Source organism: Phallusia mammillata, chromosome 4, assembly GCF_965637545.1.
Source record: "Phallusia mammillata chromosome 4, kaPhaMamm4.hap1.1, whole genome shotgun sequence".
In the NCBI taxonomy this organism is placed as follows: Eukaryota; Metazoa; Chordata; class Ascidiacea; order Phlebobranchia; family Ascidiidae; genus Phallusia; species Phallusia mammillata.
In genome coordinates, this window is record NC_137255.1 from 30,364,389 (window position 1) to 30,388,446 (window position 24,058).

Here is a 24,058-nt window from a genome sequence, read left to right on the forward strand (position 1 = left end):
CCGGATCTAATTTTAGGCCCGTTTACAATTCTGGTGCAGACCTTGTTTCGGGTTTGGAAAGATTTTGATTCGTTCAATGTCGTGAAGATTTGGAAATTGGCAACTTGAAGATTAGTGCACTTAGAATATTTTCGGGTTTGACTTTTCGTCAGGCATCGTTTGCATCAAAGGCTAATATCAAAACTTACTTCCTGCTTAATTTAGGAGTTTCATAAAATAGGGTTTTGGCTTGTACTGTCCGGTTCAGGCCCACTAATTTCCTGGCTTGACGCACGAATAAGAAGGAAATTAATTTTCTTGAAGAATGACTTGAAGAACTAAAATAATGAATGCTTGACAATTAAGGTACTGAAACGTATTTTAATTGCACAAAATATTTTGAAACATACCACAGCACGTTGAACTTTTTGAATTTTGAAATATGTTTAACGATTTTAGATATGTGCTACATGGGCAAGTTGGCAGTTCATTGAAATCAAACCTGGATTATTGATAAACATTGGCGTGTCGCTTGAAAGGTTTTCCAGTCATTCACGCTCTTACGCTGATATTTTGTACAAGCAGGAGCAATTAAAGTGTAATAAATTGCAAATAATTAATAAAGAAATCATCAAACTCATTGCGTTAAATCCTAAAACCAGCATAACATCAACGATAGCAAAGTTTCAGTTCAGAGCAGATCGGCGTATTTCTTCCATAGATGATCAATCCCGTATTCCTTACATTTATCATCGATAATTTTCGCTTGTTCCTTGCTCATGTGGTTTTTCCAATCACCGATGACACCACGGCGAACCACCGGGCATTTTCCGTCCACTACGTATTTGCTCTGGTGTAAAAATAAAACACAAAACATTAACTCGGGCAAAATGCCCAGATATTGGGCAATGAGGCCAAATAACAAGACTTATTCAGTTAAATAGCGGGAAAATATTGGTTTTACTGTTTCCCGACCTGTATAATGTTAACAAGCTACTTTTTGTAACAACACACCTGACTAAATCCAAAAAATAAATTTATTTGCAAGTTTATTACGGGTGAGACTTTTTGAGCAAGTAATCAGATGAAAATATAGTTTAAGAGTTAATATGCACAATTAAAGCTTGATGTATAGGCTAAGTCTGAAATATGGTAAAAATGCTTTTTGCAACAAAAAATACTAAACATAAGGCCTTTTGTTGAGGTAAATATCGCCACAAAACACAAAAACATGGGATGAGTATTTCTTTTCGGCAACTATTCACAACTTACAAATTTCTCCATATTGTTCGACATGAACCCGAAACTGCACCGATCCAGGATTCGATTCAAAATATCCGGATCCGTCACGTGGTGCTCGTAACCAAGGAAACACGCCACTGCCATGACAACCGATTTCGTGTCTGTCTGAAAAAATGAAAGTTTTGCGCTAAAAATCCAAACTTTTGTTGCAGTGGTTCGATTTTGGTTCTAATGTCCAAAACTAGAAAAGTTACAAACCTATTGGTGGAAAAAGTTACAATACGTTTCAGGACTGTAGCGGTTGCGACATAATTTGTGCAAACTTTGCAATATTTGTTTACCAAAATAGCTCGGTTTTGACTCGCTAGCTCAAAAGCTGCGAGGAAGTTAAAATGTATAGCAACCAAATCCCACTGTATTGACAAATCACGTTCGGACTTTGTAATATTTCCTGTCGCAGTTAATTAGGATGTAGATGCGACTTTGTGATCTGGTGTTTATGTGCTTTAACCGTATGTTTTGTCTCGTGCTGTGATTGGACGATGCTTTATGTGGTAATTGTGCAAGAGCCAATCGCAAGAGCACATGTGTACGATTTAACGCCTTTATCCGGAGTATATATATAAACCGCACTCGTTCATTTCGATCTCTTCTTCCATCTCTCTCTCTCTTCTCGTGAACAATAAACAAACGAACCGAAGTGCAAGACACGTGTGTGGAGTTTCCAGGACTCTGCTGAGCTTGGGAGGTTAAGGACGGTGGTATACCTTTCTAATTTGTAGTGACGCGGTTTATTGCTTATTCCGAGACAACTCATATTTATCACTACAGGACTCAACTTTGCTTGTAACGTTTGGACAAACCCTGGTAACATTGGTAAATAGTTTATATGGGACCTTCTTTACTATTTAACGTCACAGCCCATTTCTATGTTGTTTTGTGAATAAGAAACCATTTCACCTACAATTAAAGCAATACTCGTAATTGAAACTGAAAGCTGGTATCACCCAGTCCGTTGCTTGGTGGATGAAGACTAATGAGGCTTATAGCAATGGATGTAAGTTCAGAAAATCACACTTAGTCGTTCACGCTTTAGTTTTAAAGATATATATATTTCGCTATTACAGCATCGTCAGTATCTTATTCAAATAAAACCCTAACCCACAAATAACCTGATGTATTATACGATGGAATTCGTATCCCACCAAATGGTACGACACGCAGTGCCGGATTAACCATTAGGCAAAGTAGGCACGTGCCTACAGGCCAGCAGACCCTTAATCCGGCACTGACGACACGTCCACGGATGGGCTATACTACCTACGTTAAGAAGAACCCGAAGTTTTTATTAAGTTTGTTATAAGTAGTTTCAGCACTAGGGGTGACAGTTGAGTTGAAATAAGTTTAATTCGCCGGTGATACAAATCGTAGCAGCACAATTGCGCTAAAATATTCACCAAGCCGGAAATAGCTGCGCAACGTTGGGACGTTATAAAGCGTGACAAAGTTGCGGGCACAATTGGTGGATAGATGGTAGACTAGCTGCAGCTACATCATTACTAAAAGCGTAATGTAAAAGTAAAAATTATATCTCACCAGCATATCTTCGTACAAAACATTGAAACAATTCGGATCGTTGAAACACGTCATCCACTCTGTCACGTGATCAAAGTAGTTGCCGTAATCCTTTTCTCCTTTCACGAAAAGCGGGAAATAATCGTCGAAATTTCCCTCGAACCTGTACAAGTCCACTAGCTCCCTCGTGTGGTAGAAATACGACACACAAACGTCCTTTGGGTGGCGCAATACGCAAACTATCTTCGAGCCATTTGTGGCGGGAAATAACCCACGTGTCACGTGACTCTGGTAAAGTCTCGGAATGACGTCATCAACACGCTGACGTAACATGACGTCACGATCGGCGGTTTCGCAGAAGGTAAAGTATTGGGAAAGGTGTTTTCCCTCGGGTACGAGCGACCCCTTGTGGATGATGAGATAGATTAAATTCATCATCCACGTGGTGCCGCTCTTCGGGTGTGTGCACACGATGATGTCATTGTGGTCGAACCGGAAATTTGTGAAATCGTTGAATGTTTTTTGCGAGCAGTGAGTTGGGAGGGCATAAACACCCCCTGATTTTGTTTTAACATAGCTCAGTTTCACTTTTGTCTTGTTCATGATTTTCACTTAATCTTTAAAAATATTAGGACGGTTTATTATGAAGATAAAGTTACCGCCCAAGGCAATGGTTTTTAACCAGCGAAAAATTACATACAAAGGGGAATTCGACATTTTGCGCGGGTAATTACATTGTCATGCTTCGTTTGTGAAGCGATTACTTTTTGACGTCAAAGACTTTGGTGAAAAATTGGTGATTCAGATGTCTGGATGTTGAATTAATTATGACCCGCTCAACTATTTCCTGACAATGCACCTAGAACGCAAATGTTTCTGGCAGCTGTTAACTCGATATAAGCGTGTGGTGCGCAACCAAGTAAAGACAAGTTGCGTTCTATAGCAGTGCGGCTCGCGATCTAATAATGCTAATTATAAGCTTATTTGGATTGTATTTGGAGTGATAATGGTTGCACACGCTTAGTGGATTTAATCCAGCAAGTAGAACTTACAAAGAAACATATTTCGGTTCCAAACGCTTGCAATACAAAAAATACACACTCACATTTGAAAAACTTTTTTTAAGCAAAACGCACTCAGGGTTTTAGGTGCTACATGCAAACAAATTCCTCTAGTCCAGAAAGTTGACTATGCTAAACTACTGTCACAGTGCCACGTTTTGCAACGTATTATTATAAGACTGAATATTTACTGCAGTTACTGTTAATCTAGACCAGCGGTTTCCAACCTGCGGGTCGTGACCACAACTGGGGTCGCCTAAGCCCTAAAGCATGCTTCTTAATTGTTATAGGCCATTGACCACTAGCCCCAATACAATAAACTCATGGACCACTTTATTGTTGAAAAAACACACTCACTTTTTATTTATAGTCTACTATTTATATCCTTGGGGTCACCGCAACTTGGCAAATGTTATCAAGGGGTCACGACACCAGAAAGGTTGGGAAACGCGGATCTAGACTCTCTCGGCACAAAAAATATCAATTAGAGATAAGTTCTGCCCTACAGCTATTGAGTTTAGCTAAACTGACTGATCAAAATGCTAAATCTTATCGAAGTGGTTGATCTCTTGGGACATAAGTTGAAAAACCTGCATACCAACACAGTTGCATTGGTTTTCTGAGCCTAAAAAGTCCCTGAGGAAAGCGATACCTGATTTTGAAGGCAGAATTGCAGCGACAGGATAAATTTGACTGACAAACGCCCACAAGTCAGACAAACTTGTGTTGCACAGCTATCAAAGTGGGTTGCTGATGTTTACTTTGTCATGTGAGTGCACTCATGCTGAACAGGCTTGTTTCAAATCATGTGGAACAATAGTTTTTTTTACATATAATTCTGATTAGACCTCGACTCCTCCGTTACTTGATCCCGACATAAAAAAAACAAAATAATAATACTACTGTTTTTTTTTCAAGATTAGTTTTTTGGAGAATTTGTAGCCAACACACTGTTGAAAGGTATTTAAATAAGACCAGCCGTTTTTCTTCACAAACCTAAAATAAAAATCAACTCTAACGACCAAAAAACCTTATTTTTTAAACATTATTTAAAATAAATATTACTCTCGCAGTAAAATAATTCAAAACGCGTTTGTTAAAAAAAGTTAGGTTTGTGGTTTTAAAAATTGGTGATTCAGCAATAATTGTGCGATGTGATTGGTTAGTTTCGGTCTTTTTGCTTTGTAATTTTGTTGTTGTCATTTGTTGTGCTGCAACTGCAATGATAAATTGCTGCAATAAAACTTTCACTCGTACAACCGACATGGCGTTACAAGCTGTTGTTTCCACATAACTTACTGGTGGAAGAGTTAAAAAGGTAATTTTACTTGTTAGTGTTGTAAAACGGTTGTTAATTTTTTGGCAAGAGAAGTTATTATTTGCCATTTGCTAAAGAGTGATTTAAACGCTTTTTACATGCCTTATGTTTTTGAAAATTGTGGCTTCGTAATTTTGTTGTGTTATTATATAATTATGAAGATTTAGGGATCGTTCTTATTCTAACTAGTTAAACATTTTTGCAACTTGCAATTATTGTTTACCAAGTTAATATTTAACCCTAGCTCTGAGTTGTTGGTATGGCCTTGTAACCTTTGTTAGTTTGTCAGTTCAATTTATTTATTTGTCAACTTGCTGCGAATGGGTGCTGTGTTTGTATTATCCAGTTTATCAGAAACAGAAACAATAAAAAATTAATTAGACAGAATGTAATTTTCGACGAATCTCAAGTCAGTCTCCATTTTCAAAACATACATACATTTCACTTTAGTAACAGGTGTCTCCAGTGTTGGGTTTGGTAGTAAAATGCCTAAAGTCAGTATATTCAATTACAACTTTACATGGACTGTTTCAAATTCAAAATGTTAAGTAAATATTTAAATGTGAACAATGAGCAAGGAAAGGAAAGTTTATGTAATCTGAAACCTTAGAAAGTTAGTTGTGTTTAGGCAATCACTCTCAACACCAATCTTTAGTTTTTTACACAATATGCAGCTACATAAAAGTTTAAAATGAACAATGAATTTTGAAATACTTACAACCAGTGGTGGGATTCAAACTTTTTTCGCGAACGTGCTGAAGCTCACAAATGGTTACAACTTATATATATGATATTGCAAACCATAATGTTGTATACACCATAATGAAATTCCATGTTATTTTTAGGTGAAATGTCATGTTGCAAATTGTTCTTTTTCTCTTCTTACTGAGATCCGTGCATTGCCATATTTGGCATCAGGATCTTGGTGGTTCAACATGGACTGCGTCGGGTGTCAAGCCGCCATCGAATGTCATCATACAACTGTCGCATACCCAAGTACCTGGTTGCGTTCACACTGATTGGATGTATGGCAAGGGACCAACGGATGTAAGTGCACCAGATCATGTGATTTTAGTGTGTCTTTTAATCACAAATTTTTTGTTTGAATATGTAAAAAAAATGTTTAAAAAAATATTTTTGATCAAAGTTTAGTTAATTTTATTGGTTTAAAAAGTTTTGTTGATGATAAAAGTGATTATTGTTAAAGTCTGAACTAAGATGTAATCTATATACACAAGTACTCTGGCTGTTTTGTGATTAAATAACTTTTAAGTCGGTGTATAGTGTTCCAAGAAGTTTTAAAATGTAAAATGTTTTTTACTTTCTAAAACTCATAAGTCACTATATAAATGTGATAAATGTAACATACTTTTTCCTGGTTTTTGGTTGATTTTGGTCATTACTGTGTTGCACATATTATATAAATTCTTGTACATTTTTGTACAGAATCCCTATTATGGGTTTAATGATGTTAATCTTCGATGGATTGCGGAAACAGACTGGAAATATTCGAGGACATTTAGTTTACCAGCCGAGTTTCTGACAGAACACGAACAGTGGCTGGTGTTCGAAGGAGTCGACACTTTCGCAAATATTACACTCAATGGAAAAGTGGTTGGACAGACACATGACATGTTTATAACTTATGTATGTTTTATTTTACTTAAAAATACAGTAACCCTTGGTAATCTGAACTTGTTTGGACCAAAAAAGTTGTCTGAATAAGGCGATCAACTGTACCTCAAGTTTTGTCGGAATTAGGTGAAGACCTGGATTAACCAATGTCAATTAGTTCAAGCCTTACCACATTACAAATCATTTCTAAAGATCTGGAATAACCGAATCCGGGTTAACCGAGGTTTACATATGTTTGTTTTGGCACCAAATATCTGCTCTGTGGAGGTTAAAGTGTCATTATTACTATAATCACATACAAATTATGATGGATTACCTAACTGCAGGCCACATCTGTTATTCTCCTGCAAAATATACTTTTTTCTGGACTAATGCTGCCTGTCAGTGGGTTTTATACTGTTTTGTTTAAACATTTTAAACCTGCTTGAACATTGTTTTGGCTTTTTCCAAGCTTTTGAAACCTTTTTTTGATAATCTTAATAGATTTTGTAGATCTCAAGTTCACATTAAATTCAGTTAACTTGTTGTTCTGCAGAGATTTAATGTGACTGGATTGCTTCAAGCTACTTTCAACATGTTGACTGTTTCATTTACGTCAGCAATAAACTATGCAGGTTGGGAAGTAGCCAAGCAACCCTACTCTATTCCACCTAATTGTCCACCTGATGTACAGCATGGAATATGTCATGTAAACCTTATCAGGTATATTGCTTGGCATTTACTTATTCTGTGCGCATTTGTGTTTGTGATATGCTTGATAAAAAATGATACCAAGTACAATTGAAATCTTGTAAATTACATTAAATCATGATATTTGTGAACCCCCCCTTTCTAACTGAATAAGTGAACTATATATGTGATAAATATGTGTAAAAAAACTTGATGTCGTACTATCGCTTCTGGCACTGATCTACGATATCTTTTTGTAACAATAGTTAAAAAAAAGAAATGGCACCAGTAAAGATTCGTTGTATTTATGGGTCCCCTTCCCTGAAGGGGACACATATTGTTTTTGTCCGTATTTTTTTTTCTTTTTTCTTTTTTCTTTTTTTCTTTTTTTCTTTTTTCTTTTTTCTGTCTAACGCTGGTTTGTGAGACGCATTTGGTCAAGAAAGAGTGCTTCAAATTTATTCAAATTTGGACATATGTTAGATATTAATCCAAACTTGGTCCACCTGAAGTTTGACCCCAAATTACCCAGCGGTTCACCCACAGGCCCCCGAAACGTAAAATTTTTAACGCTGGTTTGTAACGCTTGTTTACTGAAGAAAGCGTGCTTCAAATTTATTGAAATTTGGACATATGTTAGATATTAATCCAAACTGGGTCCACCAGAAGTTTGATCCCAAATTACCCAGCGGTTCACCCACAGGCCCCCGAAACGTAAAATGTTTAATGCTAGTTTGTAACGCTCGTTTAGTAAAGAAAGAGTGCTTCAAATTTATTGAAATTTGGACATATGTTAGATATAAATCTGAACTTGGTCCACCTGAAGTTTGACCCCGAATGACCCAGCGACACACCCACAGGCCCCCGAAACGTAAATGTGTCTAACGCTCATTTGGTCAAGAAAGACACTGTAGGCAGAAGTCCCAAGAGTGTACGTTTACGAATAATAGGACAGAGCGGGAGGGCTCAGCTTGACGTTGGACAGACGTTTTACGAGACGTCGTTTCGGTGATTAGAAATCAGCTGTTTTGCACAGCAATGCTATGTCGTTTTATTAAGTTATCACTCACATTTTCAGTTTTGACAAAGGTTTCACACCTATGACGATTTAAACCTAATAAGCGTGCTTCGGTTTCGTATATGTCAAGCAAAACTTTCTTAAACAAACTAAATATGAAAAAATAAACTTGACTTTTTTGCAAGATAAAAGTTTTTTTTAAATGCTTAGTGTCAGGTTGGCCGCTGCATGACCACGGGTTACTTAAGGTCAATTAGTAGGTATTACTAACACAGTTCAGAACTTTCTTACGCCATAACGTAGCGTTTTTTTTTTTTTTTGAATCAAATACTCAAGGCATGTATATATTAGGTCAAACGGTGTTGTTGAACACCAAGGACGGCGTGTTATTGAAAACGGTGTCAAAAGGTCAAACAGTCGTTTGGTGTGTACACCCTAAAGGTTACTACAGGTCAATGGTACTCGTTTGCGAAACAAAGTTAAATGAAAAACTCGTTTTGCGAAACAAAGTTAAATGAAAAGTTATGTATACACTTGCAGCAAATCGCTTTTTAATTGTCTGTAACACAACTGTTACAGCTTTCTAGAAAAAAATTGTGTTTAAAACCCGACCTTGGACGACAATATCTGGGTCAAAGCAAGAGATTAAATTGAAAGTATTTGTTTCGTTCTTTTTTATTGTTTTTGTAATTATACGACAATAATAGTGCAAAAAAATACAAACAAAATTTTTTTATTGTTGGGTTAATGCTTTTTAAAAATTTGTCCTTAAGAATTAAAAAATCACCGCAACATTTGTTTACCATAAATCCGCAAAAACACGCATGTGGGGACCCATTAGTTTTTGTTTACAAAAACAATCATATGTGTAGATCAAATGATATGTATAGTAAATTGGTAAATATCGTATAGAATATATAAAATGGAAGTATATCAGAAAGCCACTCTTCTAGTTTTTGATAACTATACACAACATTTTTGATAACTATCCAGGGATCTGTTTACAAGTTTAGTGATAAACGGGTGTAACCGATGCAGCGCCTCATGTCACTGATGATGGCATGAGTTATTTTCATCATTAAACATATTTGATTCTAACTTTACTTTTTTTTGCATCAGAAAGGAGCAATGCTCATTCAGTTGGGATTGGGGTCCAGCGTTCGCGACTCAGGGGATTTGGAAACCGGTTTATGTTGCTTCATATTCTAGATCTATTCTGACACATGCAACTGCAACTTATAACTGGGGTAGGTTTGATATGTTCCTGGAATACTTCTGGCATATTCACAAATCCACAGGATAGCATTTTTAGTAATGCTTCAGTGATGCTGATTTACAGTTTTGGATTGCATTAACATTTGCCAGTATATAGACTGAGACAATAAAATGTCTAATGCAGTGGTTCCCAAACTATGCGAGATGTCATTAGGTGTGCCGCAAAAAATATTGAAATTAAAATCAATCAAGTAGAGTAGTAGTACCAGGTGCTTAGACCACTAGGCCAACATGCTCCACGTCTCTGAGATGTTCAACTAGGCTATTTAACTATGAGAGTGACCTGTATAGCGCTTTATGACCTCATAGTTAGTGCCTTTGTCAGCTAATCTCTAATTGTTTTTTTCTTTTTTTTTTCTTCCCAAAGTTTGTCCGACTCGTTTTTCCATCAAATGTTTGATGGATTTGACTGAAATTTACACAGATGGTAGATATAGTTATGTAGATGTGCATCCCACTTTGTTTTTGTTGATAACCCCAGTATTTACCCCGCTAGCCCCCTAAAATGGGTGAGTTTTTAAACAGTGTCAGAATTGGCTGAAATTTAGATTTCTTGTATAGTATGCCATTTATAGGTGTTGATTGCTGTAGTCCTAACATTTACCCCACAAGCTCCTAAAGTGTAAAACGTATTTGTATGTTACTGGGCAGCACAAACGAAAGATTTCTTTGGAGCAATAGTGTTACAAGGGCAACCAGTTGTATGTTGCTCGTTGGTGGGTTGCTTGGTGGTCGTTTTTGCGCCATGGCAGTTAGGGGCTTGTTAACAGCCCTATGACGTCAGAAACAGTAACGGTTGTTGCTCAAAACACCTCTAGTGGTCGAAATTTTAAACATTGGCGGATTGGGCTGAAATTTTGCAGTACTATTGATTGAGTCATTGTGGTTTTTATATATTTTTTAGTTTGTCTGTCGAACCCAATTAGTTACCCTACTAGCCCCCTAAAATGGGTCAGTTTTTTAAAACATTAAATAGGACATACTTCAAACAATATCTGGGGTGAATCTAATTTTATAGTTTGTATTCTACATAGTATTATTATTTAAGCCCAGTGCCGATCACTGTGTTTTCCTTACAACACCCGACTTTCTAATGGTTATCTCTTGAATTGCATTATTTTCAACTTTGCATGTGTGGGGACCCTTGAGTTTTTGCCTGCAGAAACGACTAAAGTTATAAAAGACGATGGCTAATATGGGACCCAATACAAAATAGGCATAGGAAATGTATTTATGTTTTAAAATAGGTTATAGTGTATATGCAAGGGCAATATGTGCTAAGCCACCCTTCTAGTTTGCTGTGCCATTTTAAACTGTTGTTCATGAGGAAATGTTCGAAGTGCGCCAAATAATTATTGTTTTTTTCCAAAATGCGCCTTAAAAGAAAAAAGTTTGGGAACCACTGGAATGCATTGACACATATGCCAACTTGACTTGTCAAAATCCTATATGTTTCTTCACCAAAAAATATTTTTAATCCAGTTTTTAAACCAAATACAGTTGAATTCGGTTAATCGCAACAAAAAATACGCGAAACTTATTTATGCAATTAACCAGATTATAAAATACTTGTAAAACTTTTTAAATAAATGGCTACAGCTAAGATTTACGAACTCTGTGCAATTAAATAGATTATGTGTTGACAAAATGGATTTTTCTGTATTTGACAAATATGCTTGTATTCATTGCATGGTCATATTTTTTATAGGTGTTACATGTCTGCACAAGTCTTTTATACCTGTGTAACTGGAGATTTGTGTTTACAACCAGCTTTATCTATGATTGAAATATATTCGCAACCTACTATATCTATGAGATATGTTCAATGTTACCTGTTGGATTTTTAATTCAACTTTTAAAAATTGTTACTTTTAATATTATAACATTTATGTTTTCAGATAAAAATCAATTGTTGTTTGACCTGAAATTTCAAGTCTCTCAACAAGATTCAAAACTTCCAGTTCATGGAAATGTTTCAATTTCAATTCCTCAACTTAAGGTTTCGAAAATCTTTCCCAATATCACATTATCCCAAGTAGAAGGTTCAACATCAGTTGTGAACTTGAACATTGATATGAGCAAGGTGAGACTAACAACGATTAAGGAGTAACACCAAAAACTGCTTGTCTTTATCATTTAGCTTTATGAAGGTAATAAAAAAAGGATTGTTTATTATTAGTTTATTCAATGAAAAAGCGTTAGTATATTTTTAACTTTACCCAACAGGCGTCATGTTGATTTTAACATTTAAAAAAAACATTGCAAGTGGTAGTTTTATTGTAATTTATTGTTTGTTGATTGCATTGTATGATATTACACTCTATTTTGTGTTATTTCACATGCAAGCATAGATATTTCAACATGGTTCCTGTGATTTGTTGTTGAGGTTTATGTTGATAATTGATCACATGATCCACTTAACGCTTATCACCTTTAACCTACATACGTATTTGCAGCTTGATTAGGCAACAAACTTTGGTGTGTAAATAATTCCCAGCACACACATTTCCCTAACTGAGGGGAATCTCTATTTAAAGCAAAACTGACAGAGCGCCTGTATAAAGAAATGCGTTTTATTGCAAACGTGTAAACAATTCAATTTTGAAATACAATTTTTTTGCAAACTTAATGCAAACAGTTCAACCTTTAAGGCATTGGTTTTCAAACTTTTTAGTCATGCGTCGCATTAAGGAACTAAAATTTCCTTCAGCGGCACACTTGTTGGTAAACAGAACAAAAGTTGTTCAAAAAATGTTCATTTTCAACTTTATTGTGGTGGGTATGAGCCCTTTTCATTATGAATAACTACTTGAGCTTTGAAGCAATGTCTTTCACACCGGTATTTCGTAAAACACAAGGGATGTTTGTACTTTAAAATAGAGATTATTTCGCTGCACACTAGGAAATCTATTACTAGTTTGAGAATCCCTGGTTAAGGTTTTTCCTCACCTAACACAAACTTACAAGCAGACAAATCAGTAAGTATTTGTTGAATTAATTGTTGAATTTAAACATATATTACAGGTTGCATTTAAACGATGGTGGCCAAACGGATATGGTGATGCAAACCTGTATAACGTTTCAGTAAACTTCACTTCGTCTGATGGGATGGATGTGAGCAGTCGAAATTTCAGGTGAGATGAAAACAAAAGAGGGTAAAAATAATACAATATATACTTGTGCTGCTAGTTTTTGGTTTTGAGGCAGTTTTTGAAAACTTTTATTGATGAGTTGCTTTATGCAGGTTTTAGTGAAACCCAAATTCTAATGAATGTTCTTTGGAAGCTAATTGATTGGGAATTTAATATTTCTGCCATCTAAACATATATTTTCATTTTTTATTTTTATTTAATTACACATACAGAAAAAAACATACAGTTTAAAAATAGTCAGGATGATGGTGATGGATAGTTTTGGGTTTCCCTGTACCCTCCCGGTGTCATGTGTACTCTTGACCAACTAGTTGCAATGCATTTAACCATGATCCACCAACTTTACCCTCTACTTTAGTGTAGTCCTTAACTTTTTACCTTGGTGGCTATTTCTTGGTGCTTGTGTAACTGTGTTCTCCTCCATAAAGCAAACAAACTGAGTTATTTGGACAGGTAATGTATAATGCATGTAACATTACTTTTATTGTTTCAGATTTGGTTTCCGCAAGGTTGAGTTGGTACAAGAACCGATCAATGGATCGACTGGGTTAAGCTTTTATTTCAAAATAAACGACAAAGCTTTGTTTGTGAAAGGAGCAAACTGGATTCCAGCGGATGCTTTTAAGAATCGAATCACCCTGGATAGGTAACATATCTGTGGAAATTTCCTGCTTCTTTTTACTGTAGACTTTCATTTATGACATTTATTCCTTATTCAACATTACTGGTATGTCTGGTACTGAATGGGTACTTGGGGCTAAAGCTTACTTGGTACCAGTAGATCCGCTTGGTACTACAGGTGTGCTAGGTACCACAATTGTTGGCATTTGTAGTACACATATGTTTGCACCTGTAAATGTGATTGTTACAACAGATTTAACACCCCAGGTGCATTTTGTAAAAGTAGCATTATTTTTAAACATCTCCCAAAACTTATAAGCAGACCAAGCTGTTTTAACATAAAACCACATTGCCTAATCCAGCACAGTATTGTCTGTTGTTTCGAATATAAGTACAATTAAATTGATTGCAGCACATTAATGCACCATATTAACATTTTTGTCAATGTTATGATTTTGATGTATCTCTTATTAACTAAGTATGCTTCTGTACCACCTGAAAGGTCTTAACATACCACATTTTGGGAACCAGTGCATTACAGTATTCAAATCCCTAAATTTTCACAGATACAGTAACATCCTGTCCTCAGCTCGCGTGGCTCACATGAACATGTTACGTGTATGGGGAGGTGGAGTATATGAAGATGATCGCTTCTATCAGCTCGCAGATGAGATGGGAATTATGATATGGCAGGATTTCATGTTCGCTTGTGCGTTGTATCCGACTTCTCAAAATTTCCTCAGTAATATTACTCAGGTAATATTGTTAAATTATTCAATGAACATTTTGCTGCAGGTTTTTCATACGCATGTATTGAGACAGCCTGATTTTTTTTAGCAAATCAGTTTATAATTGCAAAACATAGGATATATTTATTTCAAGAACTACAATGTTAGAGAGTACTGTCTATGTTCAGTGCTGTCTATGTTGTTGTTACAATTATTGCAAATTTGTTATTTAAATGAGTGACAGCAGAATTTTTACAACAGTCAGTTTATAATTTTTTGTGTATCTAGTTTTTTCATACTAATGCAGTTTATGTTTGTTTCACTTGGATTTTGTTGTTTTACACAAAGTCTTATTGTTGATTAAATTTTTGCTTCTTAAAAGAAGTAATTAAAAAAACTGTTTTCAAATTTTAAGGAGGTACATGACCAAATATGGAGATTAAAGCATCACGCCTCGATTGTGACGTGGGCAGGCAACAATGAGAACGAAGCGGCCCTAGCAACGGATTGGTACAACACAACTGACCACTTCGACCGGTATAAGAAGGATTATGTCACGTTGTATGTGGGTGAGTCTCTACTCTGTATCTGTGTGAGAGTCAAGTCGTGTGTCCGATGATTCCTGATGATGTTCCTACTAAGCAAGTTTTGTAAAACATTCCCATTATTTCTGGAAAAAGAAGGAAGGAAATGCATATTGGAGTTTGCATTCGTGTGAAAGCGCAGAAGCAAGTCTTTGTACAAAAACAAACTACCAGTGTTTGTTGTTAGCTCAGATAAAAATCTTTTTTGTGTGTGTATCTTGCATTTAAATATATTATGTTTGTTTGTCACTTACAGAAATAATCTTCTTTTGTATGTAGTTGACATGCCAAATGATGAACTTCGCTTGTGTTGCTGCTGTATAAATTTTACACTAAACAGACAAAGTTTTACTACTGTATGAAATTCATATGCAAATTGTATAGTGTTCGCTTGTCTTGTACAGACACCATCCGCGCAACAGTAACAAACCTCGACAATTCTCGCCCGTTTCTCACATCGAGTCCAACAAACGCGAAGGAAACACAAGAGGAGGGTTGGGTTGCGAAGGATCCTTACAGCAAGAATTATGGCGATGTACATTACTACAACTACAACGATGATTGTTTAGACTGGACCAAGTACCCCAAAACAAGGTGGGTTAAGTGGAGAAATATGTTTCCTTTTACAGATGAACTTTTTTAAAAAGTTTGGTGCTTGTCGTTTTTGTTTACGGCACTTCATGGAAGTAACTAGACCGTGCGAAAAGAGTTCCCTAGTCTGTTAAAAGAATTCGGATTTCCACCAAATACACAAGCCCTTAATGTTGCCCTTTGCACAATTTTTTTTTTTTTGCTGAAACGTTTGAACAATAAAGCATGTAGCTTTTTACGTCTATTTGGCCGTTTTTTTATCATTGAACTCATAAATAGATCCGTATAGTGTTCCTAGTGTGTTTTGTGTTCAAAATTTATTTTATTATCTGTAATATACACAGGTTCGCTTCAGAATACGGATTTCAGTCATGGCCATCGTTTGAATCGCTTCTACCTGTGTCGGAACCACGTGACTGGACGCTCGACTCTGATTGGACGAACCACAGACAGCACCATGGCAACGGCAACATGCAGATGACCAATCAGATCAAAATGCACTTCGATTTACCGACTGTCGGGAATTCAACACAAATATTCAAAGACACAATTTATCTGACGCAGGTTGGGTTCATGTTGTAGCTTTTAAAGTTAAAGTAAGACGATAAACAAGACACTGAAGATGCTTTGGTCGGGAAATATATTTGTCTTAAATTAGAAAGCTAGGAAAGAAATGCTTCCGAAAACAAGGCTAGCCGATGATGAAGCGATATTTTGTTTGAAATGAATTGGCGACGATTTTTTTGACAAGGTTGTAAGTCTGGACTTCCGGTGTGCTTCCCGCGGCAAACAGGTTTCGGCTTCAAACTTGGTTATGATGTAGCAATAGCTTATTGTGATTGCCATGGTACCGAGTGTCATAACCGATTTGGCTCGGAACGGACAGCTTAATAAAAAAAAGTTCCGAAAGTCACTAGCTCCTAAACATTTTTGATTACAATCCTCAAAAATAAGTCATGTAATTTCAGATTATGCAAGCGTTGTGCTACAAGAGCGAGACGGAATTTTACCGGAGAAGTCGCAACGAAATAGTTGACGGTGTCGGACACACCATGGGCGCCCTCTACTGGCAGCTTAACGACATTTGGCAAGCTCCGACCTGGTCTTCTACCGGTGAGGTTATTGTCGGAAAAATTGCAAAATTCGGAATTCTGTTGAAAATTTTTTTTATAGAAAACATCTCATTTTAAAATGTAAATATTGTAAAGCAGAGTTGAAACTAATGTCCTTGTTATATACATGTTGTATACGTATGGAAAGACGCATTTATTGTTCCATGGCTTTCCCGTGTTCCATGTGTTGCTAGATGCAACATGTTTGTCCCGGAATCAAACTGTTTAAATTGTTAAAGCAATCACCACTATGCGAATTGCAATAATTAGCCAGACAATGTGCACAAGTTTAACTAATCAGTACACTGACTGACATCTTGCTAAAAACAACTTTCGTGCTGTGAATATATTTTATTGCAGAAATTTCACAATCCTCACAACAGCGGTTGTTGACGCGTCGACCTTAAAATATATTCAAAATGTTTCAATTTGCACAAATTAATTAAAACCTAAACAAACTATTGACGTTTAGAATACGGAGGAAAATGGAAGGCGCTTCATTATTACGCAACAAAGTTTTTTGCACCTGTGACGTTGATCGCGTATGATGACGACACACAGCTGACTGTCTACTCCGCATCTGACGTGGATGTCGGGATGAACGGGACTCTTCTCATCTCAGTGCGATCCTGGCAGCAATTCGACCCTCTTTATGTTTTCAAGAAACCCGTAGTGATTCCACCAAACCAATCTACTCAACTCTTACAGGAAAGTGTCGGTTCGATTCTTCACTATGGACAATGCCCTTATAAGGTATGAAGTCGGGATTAAAAACAAAAATTAAGCATAAGACAAGGCAGCACATGTTGCATAAATACATTATTGTTCTTCAAACAAACATACCCAAAATATATTCTAAAGTTTTTTTTCACTACATTTATACCCCTAAAAATGCCTTTTTGCCTTATGGGCACCACTTTTCCTTTTTCCTCTGCTTTTTAAGGACTATTTACTCCTTTTTCTCTAAGTCTGGTCTTAGCAACAAAAAGAATTAAAATAAAAAAACATTAACAAAATTAACATAGATATCGTGTGTTTACATAGATACAAATTAACATAGATACCCACCGGTTGGAAAACGCTGGTTTAGCTGATACTTGTTACTTAGGAGATTTACTAAAAACTAGTGGAAATTTTTTGCTGAATTCCCAGAATAATTGCATTTTTTCTCTGAATCAGTGTGTTGGTTGGGGCCACACTAAATAGCTTGGCGGGCCGGATTGTGACCCGCCGGTTGCACACCCCTGTTATAAAGCAACAAAGGCGATGAAACACACACAAAAACTTAATGTTCTTTCTTCAACCTTTTTTAAAAGCGACCCCGATTCCAGAGAAAATGAAATCAGCATTTACATGCGACCCAATTTTCTCCAATTTATAAAAAAATGTTAGAACCCAAGAGTTTTATTTAATTTGGCCAATCTAATTCGCATTAAAGCTCACCAGTTTGCAGAAATAAATAAATGTATGTATTTTTACCTATTTGCTGTATTATTTTGGTCGCAATTTGTCATTCATGGGGCTCGCGTAACAATGGGTTGGGCGACTTGTGTTTCATATAGATTTGGGTCGCAACCTATCGGTTTGTGATTATTGCATCACAATGATTTCATTGTGACACGAGAGGTACCAAGTTGTACTGCAAAACATGAGCAAAGGTTGCGAACTAGAACAAAAACGTATCATTTTTAGGTAATAAATTTAAACGCCAATAAATGGAATTTATAGCGACCCCAGAAAAAGTTTAGGCGACCCTACTTGGGGTCGCGACCCACAGGTTGAAGACAACTTCCCTAAGGCAGGGGTGGCCAGACCTGCTTCACGCTCGAGCCGCAGTTTTTCGATTGGTTTTCGGAATGTATTGGTTATGACAAACAGTCAGTCTATTGTTAATACGTGACAGAATGCATTGTTTTATAGTCTGGTTAAACAACTAGGCAAGATGGGAATTGCATTGCCAACATTAAAGAGCCGCAATCAAAGGCTCAAAGAGCCGCAGTTTGGCCACCCCTGCACTAAGGTATCTCGTATATGGTACACCAAACTTTGCCATATTATAATAAAAACTGCGGGAAGAGCTACATATTTAAACTTGATACTATGCCTGGCAGCAATAGCTTATTTATTGAGCTACATAATTGTTAAAAGTTCGTTCTCTCAATCTTAAATGACCAGAAACATAGCCCAAATCAAACTGCCAACATTTACCACTCGATCCGGACGGTCAAATTATAACTTTATGTCTGTGCTTCCCAGGAACTCTGCTATCTCACCATCAGTGTTATGGAAGACACCAGCATCCTCCCAACATCGTTCTTCCCTGTGATCTTCAAGGACATCCAAGGGATCTCAAAACCTGAAATAAAGGTGGGGTCATATGCGTGATATAAAGTAGCGAGGATAACCTACAGCGGATAACCAGATGGCGCGGGTTCGAATCCCGCCGCATGCTAGGTGGAAATATTTAATTCCTTATCCCCAAAACAAGAAATATTCACTTATTTTTTTACTATTAAATGACTATTGATCAGCATGTTTCCTAATGACGCTTTTAATAGGCATGGCGTACTGTGATCTATATATGAGTGTGCCGTGATCGCTGGTCTGCATAGACGCTTCAGGGCTGATCCCAGCTATTCATCTATGTCTCAATCGATTACTGGTCAATACTATGCTGACACGTACCCCCTGTGTAGCTCAGTTGGTAGAGCGCGACTTCCGGAAAGACTCTTGTCGTGGGTTCGAATCTCACCGCAGGCTGGATTTTTTTACTTAACTGAAATGCTTGTTGTGGGCCCTCTTCACTTTTTTTCTGTCTAACGCTCGTTTGGTCAAGAAAGAGTGCTTAAATTTATTCAAGTTTACACAAAAGTTTTATATTAATCCTAATTTGATCCTCCTGAAGTTTGACCCCGATTGACCCATCGGTTCATCCACAGGCCCCCAAAACATTTGTTTAAAACGTCTGTACTGACTAAAGTACATACTCTAGGAGTTTCATACTTTGTTGGCTCGTGCAATGTAAGGTATTCTAAAAAAATTCGTAAATTTTAACAGGATTTACCCATTGTTCACCCCATAAACCCCGAATTTTTTATTTTTTGGCTAAAAATACAGGCCCTAATGTGCTGAAATTTTAAACAATTGTTTGCAGTGGGTTACTAGTTTAGTATTTACAATTTTGCCTTAATCGGCCCTAATTTGTGTTTAAAAACTGACCTTGGACGACAATATCAAGGTCAAAGCAAGAGATTAAATTGAAAGTATTTTTTCAGTTCTTTTTTACTGTTTTTGTAATTATATAACAATGCAAAATGAATACGGACAGAACTTTTTTAAATTTGGGTTAATGCTTTCTAATAATTTGTCCTTAAGAATCTAAAAATCACCGCAACATTTGTTTACCGTAAATCCGCACAAACACACGTGTGGGGACCCATTAGTTTTAGTTTACAAAAACAATCATATGTGTAGATTAAATGATGTGTATAGTAAGTTGTTAAAGTAGGATATAGAATATATAAAATGGAAGTATATTAGAAAGCCACCTTTCTAGTGACACCACGAATTTGTTGTGATTTTATAGGTTTCAAAAGTTGAAGAGTTGAGCAAGAATTTATTTTCAGTTGAATTGAAATCGTCAAGTCCAGCACTTTTTGTTTGGGTTGAAGCGGTTGGAATCAGAGGTTCGCTAAAATTTATTGCATGAATTGGAAAATAATATTAAGATTATTACGGAAAAAATCGAAGCAATAACTAACAAAACATTTTTTCATGTTTTGGTCAGTTATTTTATTTTTAACACTGTCATGTTTTTACATCTCCCTGTGATAAATGATGGATTTCCTATTAAAGCGACCGACTGCCCCAAACTAGTTGTCATTTGATATTTCAAGGTCGATTTTCTGACAACGGTTTTGTGATGTACGAAGCCACCGTGAACATTACCTTCCACTCATGGGATGAAACGTTGCAAGTGGATTCGCTGAAAGAAAGTCTTACGGTGAAATCTTTTGCCGATATTTATCAACAAAACAATACTAGTGAGTCGAAAAAAAATTTTGTTTTTGTTTATTTTGTTTCACTATTACTTCGTCACCAACAGGCGATGACGACATCACATCTACAGACAGCGGTGATGACGTCACCCCGTACACGTGGCTCGATGACGTCACCGCCAAGCTGACGTTCGCTGTCATCGGATTGTTGTTTATCGTCATGGCAGCGGTCCAGACCACGTGTCTTGTCCTCAGGTGCTGATTGGTTGAAAATTGGCATTGTTAAGTAACCGGTTAAAGCAGGGTTGTGCAACCTTTGTCACTGTGTGGCCAAATACAATTACCATGCTTAAATCGCGGGCCACACCTTTATAAAACACAAGGTGATTTTACTGTGTAGCATATCAAAAAATATTCGCATTTAATTCTATCCGCATTATTGTCAGGTCGCAGAAAAATACCACCGGGCGCATTAATCTGCTGAAAAATATATAATAGTTGGACTCGTTTACCAGTGCATTCGAAATCCAAGCGTCTCTACGGGCCGCTCAAGCTTTAATCAATGGGCTGCAGTAGAAGGCCACAGGTTGCACACCCTTGGTTTAAAGTTTGAATAAATACTCCACCAGACGTGGGATTCGAACCCGTATTTTCAACTTTAAATGATTACAGATTAAACAAACCAAGTCGTCGAGCCAGTATGAAACCCCGGTTAGTTCGCAACACGAGTTTTCCATCAACCAGTGGTGACATCACCAGACAGAGTTCATTTGCGTCATCACGGTCGGAAAACGTCATTAATGACGTTATCAGCAATGCTGACGAGTCGATGGCGTTTTTGATTCAATCCAAGAAAGGTTACGGGCACGAAGCGAAGAAAACCGAAATCCGATTTTACGTCATCTGATGACGTGTGTGGTGATGACGTCATCAGATGACTTATTTTTTGTCGGCAATTTGTAATTTTCCTATCCTGTATTAAATGAATTGTTTTTTTCGAGAATAATTGATGTATATTTTGTTTTTGAATTGAGTGTACAATATGCAAGTGACTTAATTTCAGGTTAATGCTGCGCTTACTATTTCAATGCCGAGCATATGAGGCTCGTTGCTCCAACTATTTCATCCTTTATAAAGTGATCCTTAACCTTTTTTCTCCTTCAAAATCACAAGCCCATTTTCACACGCTTTTCTGTATTTCCTGCAAGTTATTATTTTCCATCACCGTATTAATTTTTGCTTACAACCCCATGGGAATATTTCTTCCTACGGTTATTTGAATATAGATGCATTTGAAACCCCTGTTTTGTGTGTTGCAATAATATTTTCTGTATGTTACCGTATGCTGTCCCGTAACAACTGGGTTGTGACGTAACATACGGATCTGTTAAGGACATGTGACGTCACATTCCTTTAACGAAGTTATTACGTGCGCATGCGCATAGCAAAGTTTCGTCTAATAGTTGATTTCTTTGTGTTTTCCTAAAGTTTCTGTATTTTTCTCTTTCCCCATTTCGTTATATTTCAAACATATCAGTGTTAATGTATAAGATGTATTTCATGTGAAGCAATGTTTATCATCAACAAGTCATGGACTTACGTGAGTACAGCACTGAAGGTTTTCGTGAGTTCGTGAGAATCTCATCACATGAAACTGATTGTTTAACTTTATATTGTCTCCATTTCCTTGGAAGTCGATTCCTGTTTAATTTTTGAGTGCAACATAAAATTTTCTCTGTTTAATATTTTAATTTGTTTCTAAACCCACCAAAGCCCGCCAGAGCAGTAACTTTAAACCTTTTCGAAGTCTTGGAACTACAAACTTGCAATTGATTTTTTTGCTTTACTTTTGTTGCCGCAGTATTCCGTAAATCGGTTAATTGCGCATTCGTGTAAAGTGCGCCCCCTATTGACTGCAAATTATCAAATCGTGTCACTGCTAGGTGGCGCCAAACATACCTTGCACTTGTAATTATCGTTTCGTCCCATCCGGGATTTTGCCTTGTATTGTCTTATGCTTACATACTTGATTGCAATTCCTTCAAAAACTCATTTTCATTTCCAGGGTAACCCACTACTCCTTCCGAGAGCAAAGCATTTTTTTCAAATTGCAGTGTTGTCTAAGTGTTTAAATATAGCTTACCACCAATTAAGAAACTCCCAGTTTATGGTGTTTGGTCAAGAAAGTGTAAATGTTGCAGCGATACTTTCTACTTCTATAGGGTCCTGGAAATAAATAGTTTAACTAAAAATGTGTAATGAGATTAATCAATTAACAGATCTGGAATTATTCTTTCAAAACATTTAAATAAAATACATTTCTTAAAATTTTACTATTTCAAATCGCCTAAGGTAAGCCTGCAGCGTTTCTTCGTCTCCAGGTCACAAACCACTAAAAACAATTGTATTATAACACATATTACAACATAAACAAATTCTTCACCCTTACCTTTTTCATGAAAATTTGACTGCAACGTTATTTGACTTCCAAAAATGTTTGAATGTAAAATACCATTTTAGACACAAACATCATACATTATGTAGCACTTCCCACCGTGGTTCGTTTTATCGACACATTACTTTACCTAATTTGCTTTAAAATGGGTAATTATCGACAATATAGGACAGCTACCAACATTTAGAAAGTGGATTTTCCACAAGCAAAAGGTGAATGTGTTTGCAACAGTGAATATTTTTTGTCACATTTTGTTTTACTGTAAAGCAAAATGCTTTGTTATTTTTCTAGATAAGTTCGCATACTAAACAAGTTTGTAACTTTATCCGAAACAAACACCCAAATCATGGCAAATTTTTTCACGCCAAATATTTTTACGTGAGAAGACTCATATCTTCAACAAGCCGTAATACCTAGGAGGTGAAAAGTAATTGCTGAATCATTGTGACTTATCGTGCGTGACGTAGCACCCCATGCTCTCGTCTACGGCGCCATCAACTTGTCATGGTTCGAAGAAATTTCGCAGAGTCGACATTTTAAGTCACACTATTTGATATATGAGGGTCAAATAGTAAATTTAGAATTCAAAAGTGTAAAATGTTGCTTTTTTGAACGTATGATTATTTGTTTCAAACTTTACTCTCGTATATAAGTTAATAAATGCTGTGCGAATGTTCACTGCTTGCAAAAATATTAGTTTTTAATCATGCAATTTTTTAGGTACATGTTGGCGTAAATTTTTATGAGATCGAAAATATTGGAATTTTTTTAAATTTTATTGCATTGTTTTTGTGTTGATGTTCTACTTTGGTTATAGATTTTGTGATGTGTGCAGATGTTTTAGATAATGAACAGTTAAACACCAGCTGTGAAAGTTTAATCCGGCTGAACATTGCACATTTGTGTGTTGTTAGACAAAAATAGCTTCTTCACTTCTTTAAGTTGTATTATTATAAGCATAAACTGTGCATTTTAGCCCCAGGTGTCTATTTAACAACTGTTCCTTTTCAGATTCATTTTTAAATCTGTATCTAGGTTTTTATTT

At 36.4% G+C, this 24,058-nt stretch overlaps 2 protein-coding genes across 2 annotated transcripts; one reads left to right on the plus strand and one right to left on the minus strand.

The window, feature by feature from the left end:
- Window positions 1-340: 340 nt before the first annotated feature.
- LOC145222986 (sulfotransferase ssu-1-like) lies at window positions 341-4,586 on the minus strand. Its single transcript, XM_080089265.1, has 3 exons — window positions 2,818-4,586; window positions 1,252-1,386; window positions 341-829 (listed from the first exon to the last, which is right to left on the minus strand). Exons 1-3 carry the CDS (start codon window positions 3,397-3,399, stop codon window positions 671-673), a joined length of 876 nt encoding a protein of 291 aa, XP_079945391.1. The 5' UTR covers window positions 3,400-4,586; the 3' UTR covers window positions 341-670.
- Window positions 4,587-4,943: 357 nt separating this feature from the next.
- On the plus strand, window positions 4,944-24,025 carry LOC145222982 (beta-mannosidase-like). The gene is made up of 19 exons (XM_080089258.1): window positions 4,944-5,175; window positions 6,021-6,222; window positions 6,622-6,822; window positions 7,346-7,512; window positions 9,617-9,744; window positions 11,671-11,855; window positions 12,797-12,906; window positions 13,418-13,570; window positions 14,112-14,301; window positions 14,689-14,842; window positions 15,262-15,451; window positions 15,793-16,012; window positions 16,417-16,561; window positions 17,033-17,313; window positions 18,817-18,927; window positions 20,147-20,246; window positions 20,457-20,603; window positions 20,666-20,813; window positions 21,231-24,025. Exons 2-19 carry the CDS (start codon window positions 6,031-6,033, stop codon window positions 21,463-21,465), a joined length of 3,057 nt encoding a protein of 1,018 aa, XP_079945384.1. The 5' UTR covers window positions 4,944-5,175; window positions 6,021-6,030; the 3' UTR covers window positions 21,466-24,025.
- Window positions 24,026-24,058: the final 33 nt, after the last annotated feature.

Excerpts from the sequence above, each read along its gene's own strand:
- LOC145222986 (XM_080089265.1), bottom strand. The coding sequence starts at position 3,399 with ATGAACAAGACAAAAGTGAAACTGAGCTATGTTAAAACAAAATCAGGG. Across the intron at positions 1,387-2,817 it reads TTTTGTACGAAGATATGCTG|ACAGACACGAAATCGGTTGT; the intron begins GTGAGATATAAT and ends TCATTTTTTCAG. Across the intron at positions 830-1,251 it reads CGAACAATATGGAGAAATTT|AGCAAATACGTAGTGGACGG; the intron begins GTAAGTTGTGAA and ends TTTTTACACCAG.
- LOC145222982 (XM_080089258.1), top strand. The coding sequence starts at position 6,031 with ATGTTGCAAATTGTTCTTTTTCTCTTCTTACTGAGATCCGTGCATTGC. Across the intron at positions 13,571-14,111 it reads AATCGAATCACCCTGGATAG|ATACAGTAACATCCTGTCCT; the intron begins GTAACATATCTG and ends AAATTTTCACAG. Across the intron at positions 18,928-20,146 it reads TCTCAAAACCTGAAATAAAG|GTTTCAAAAGTTGAAGAGTT; the intron begins GTGGGGTCATAT and ends GTGATTTTATAG.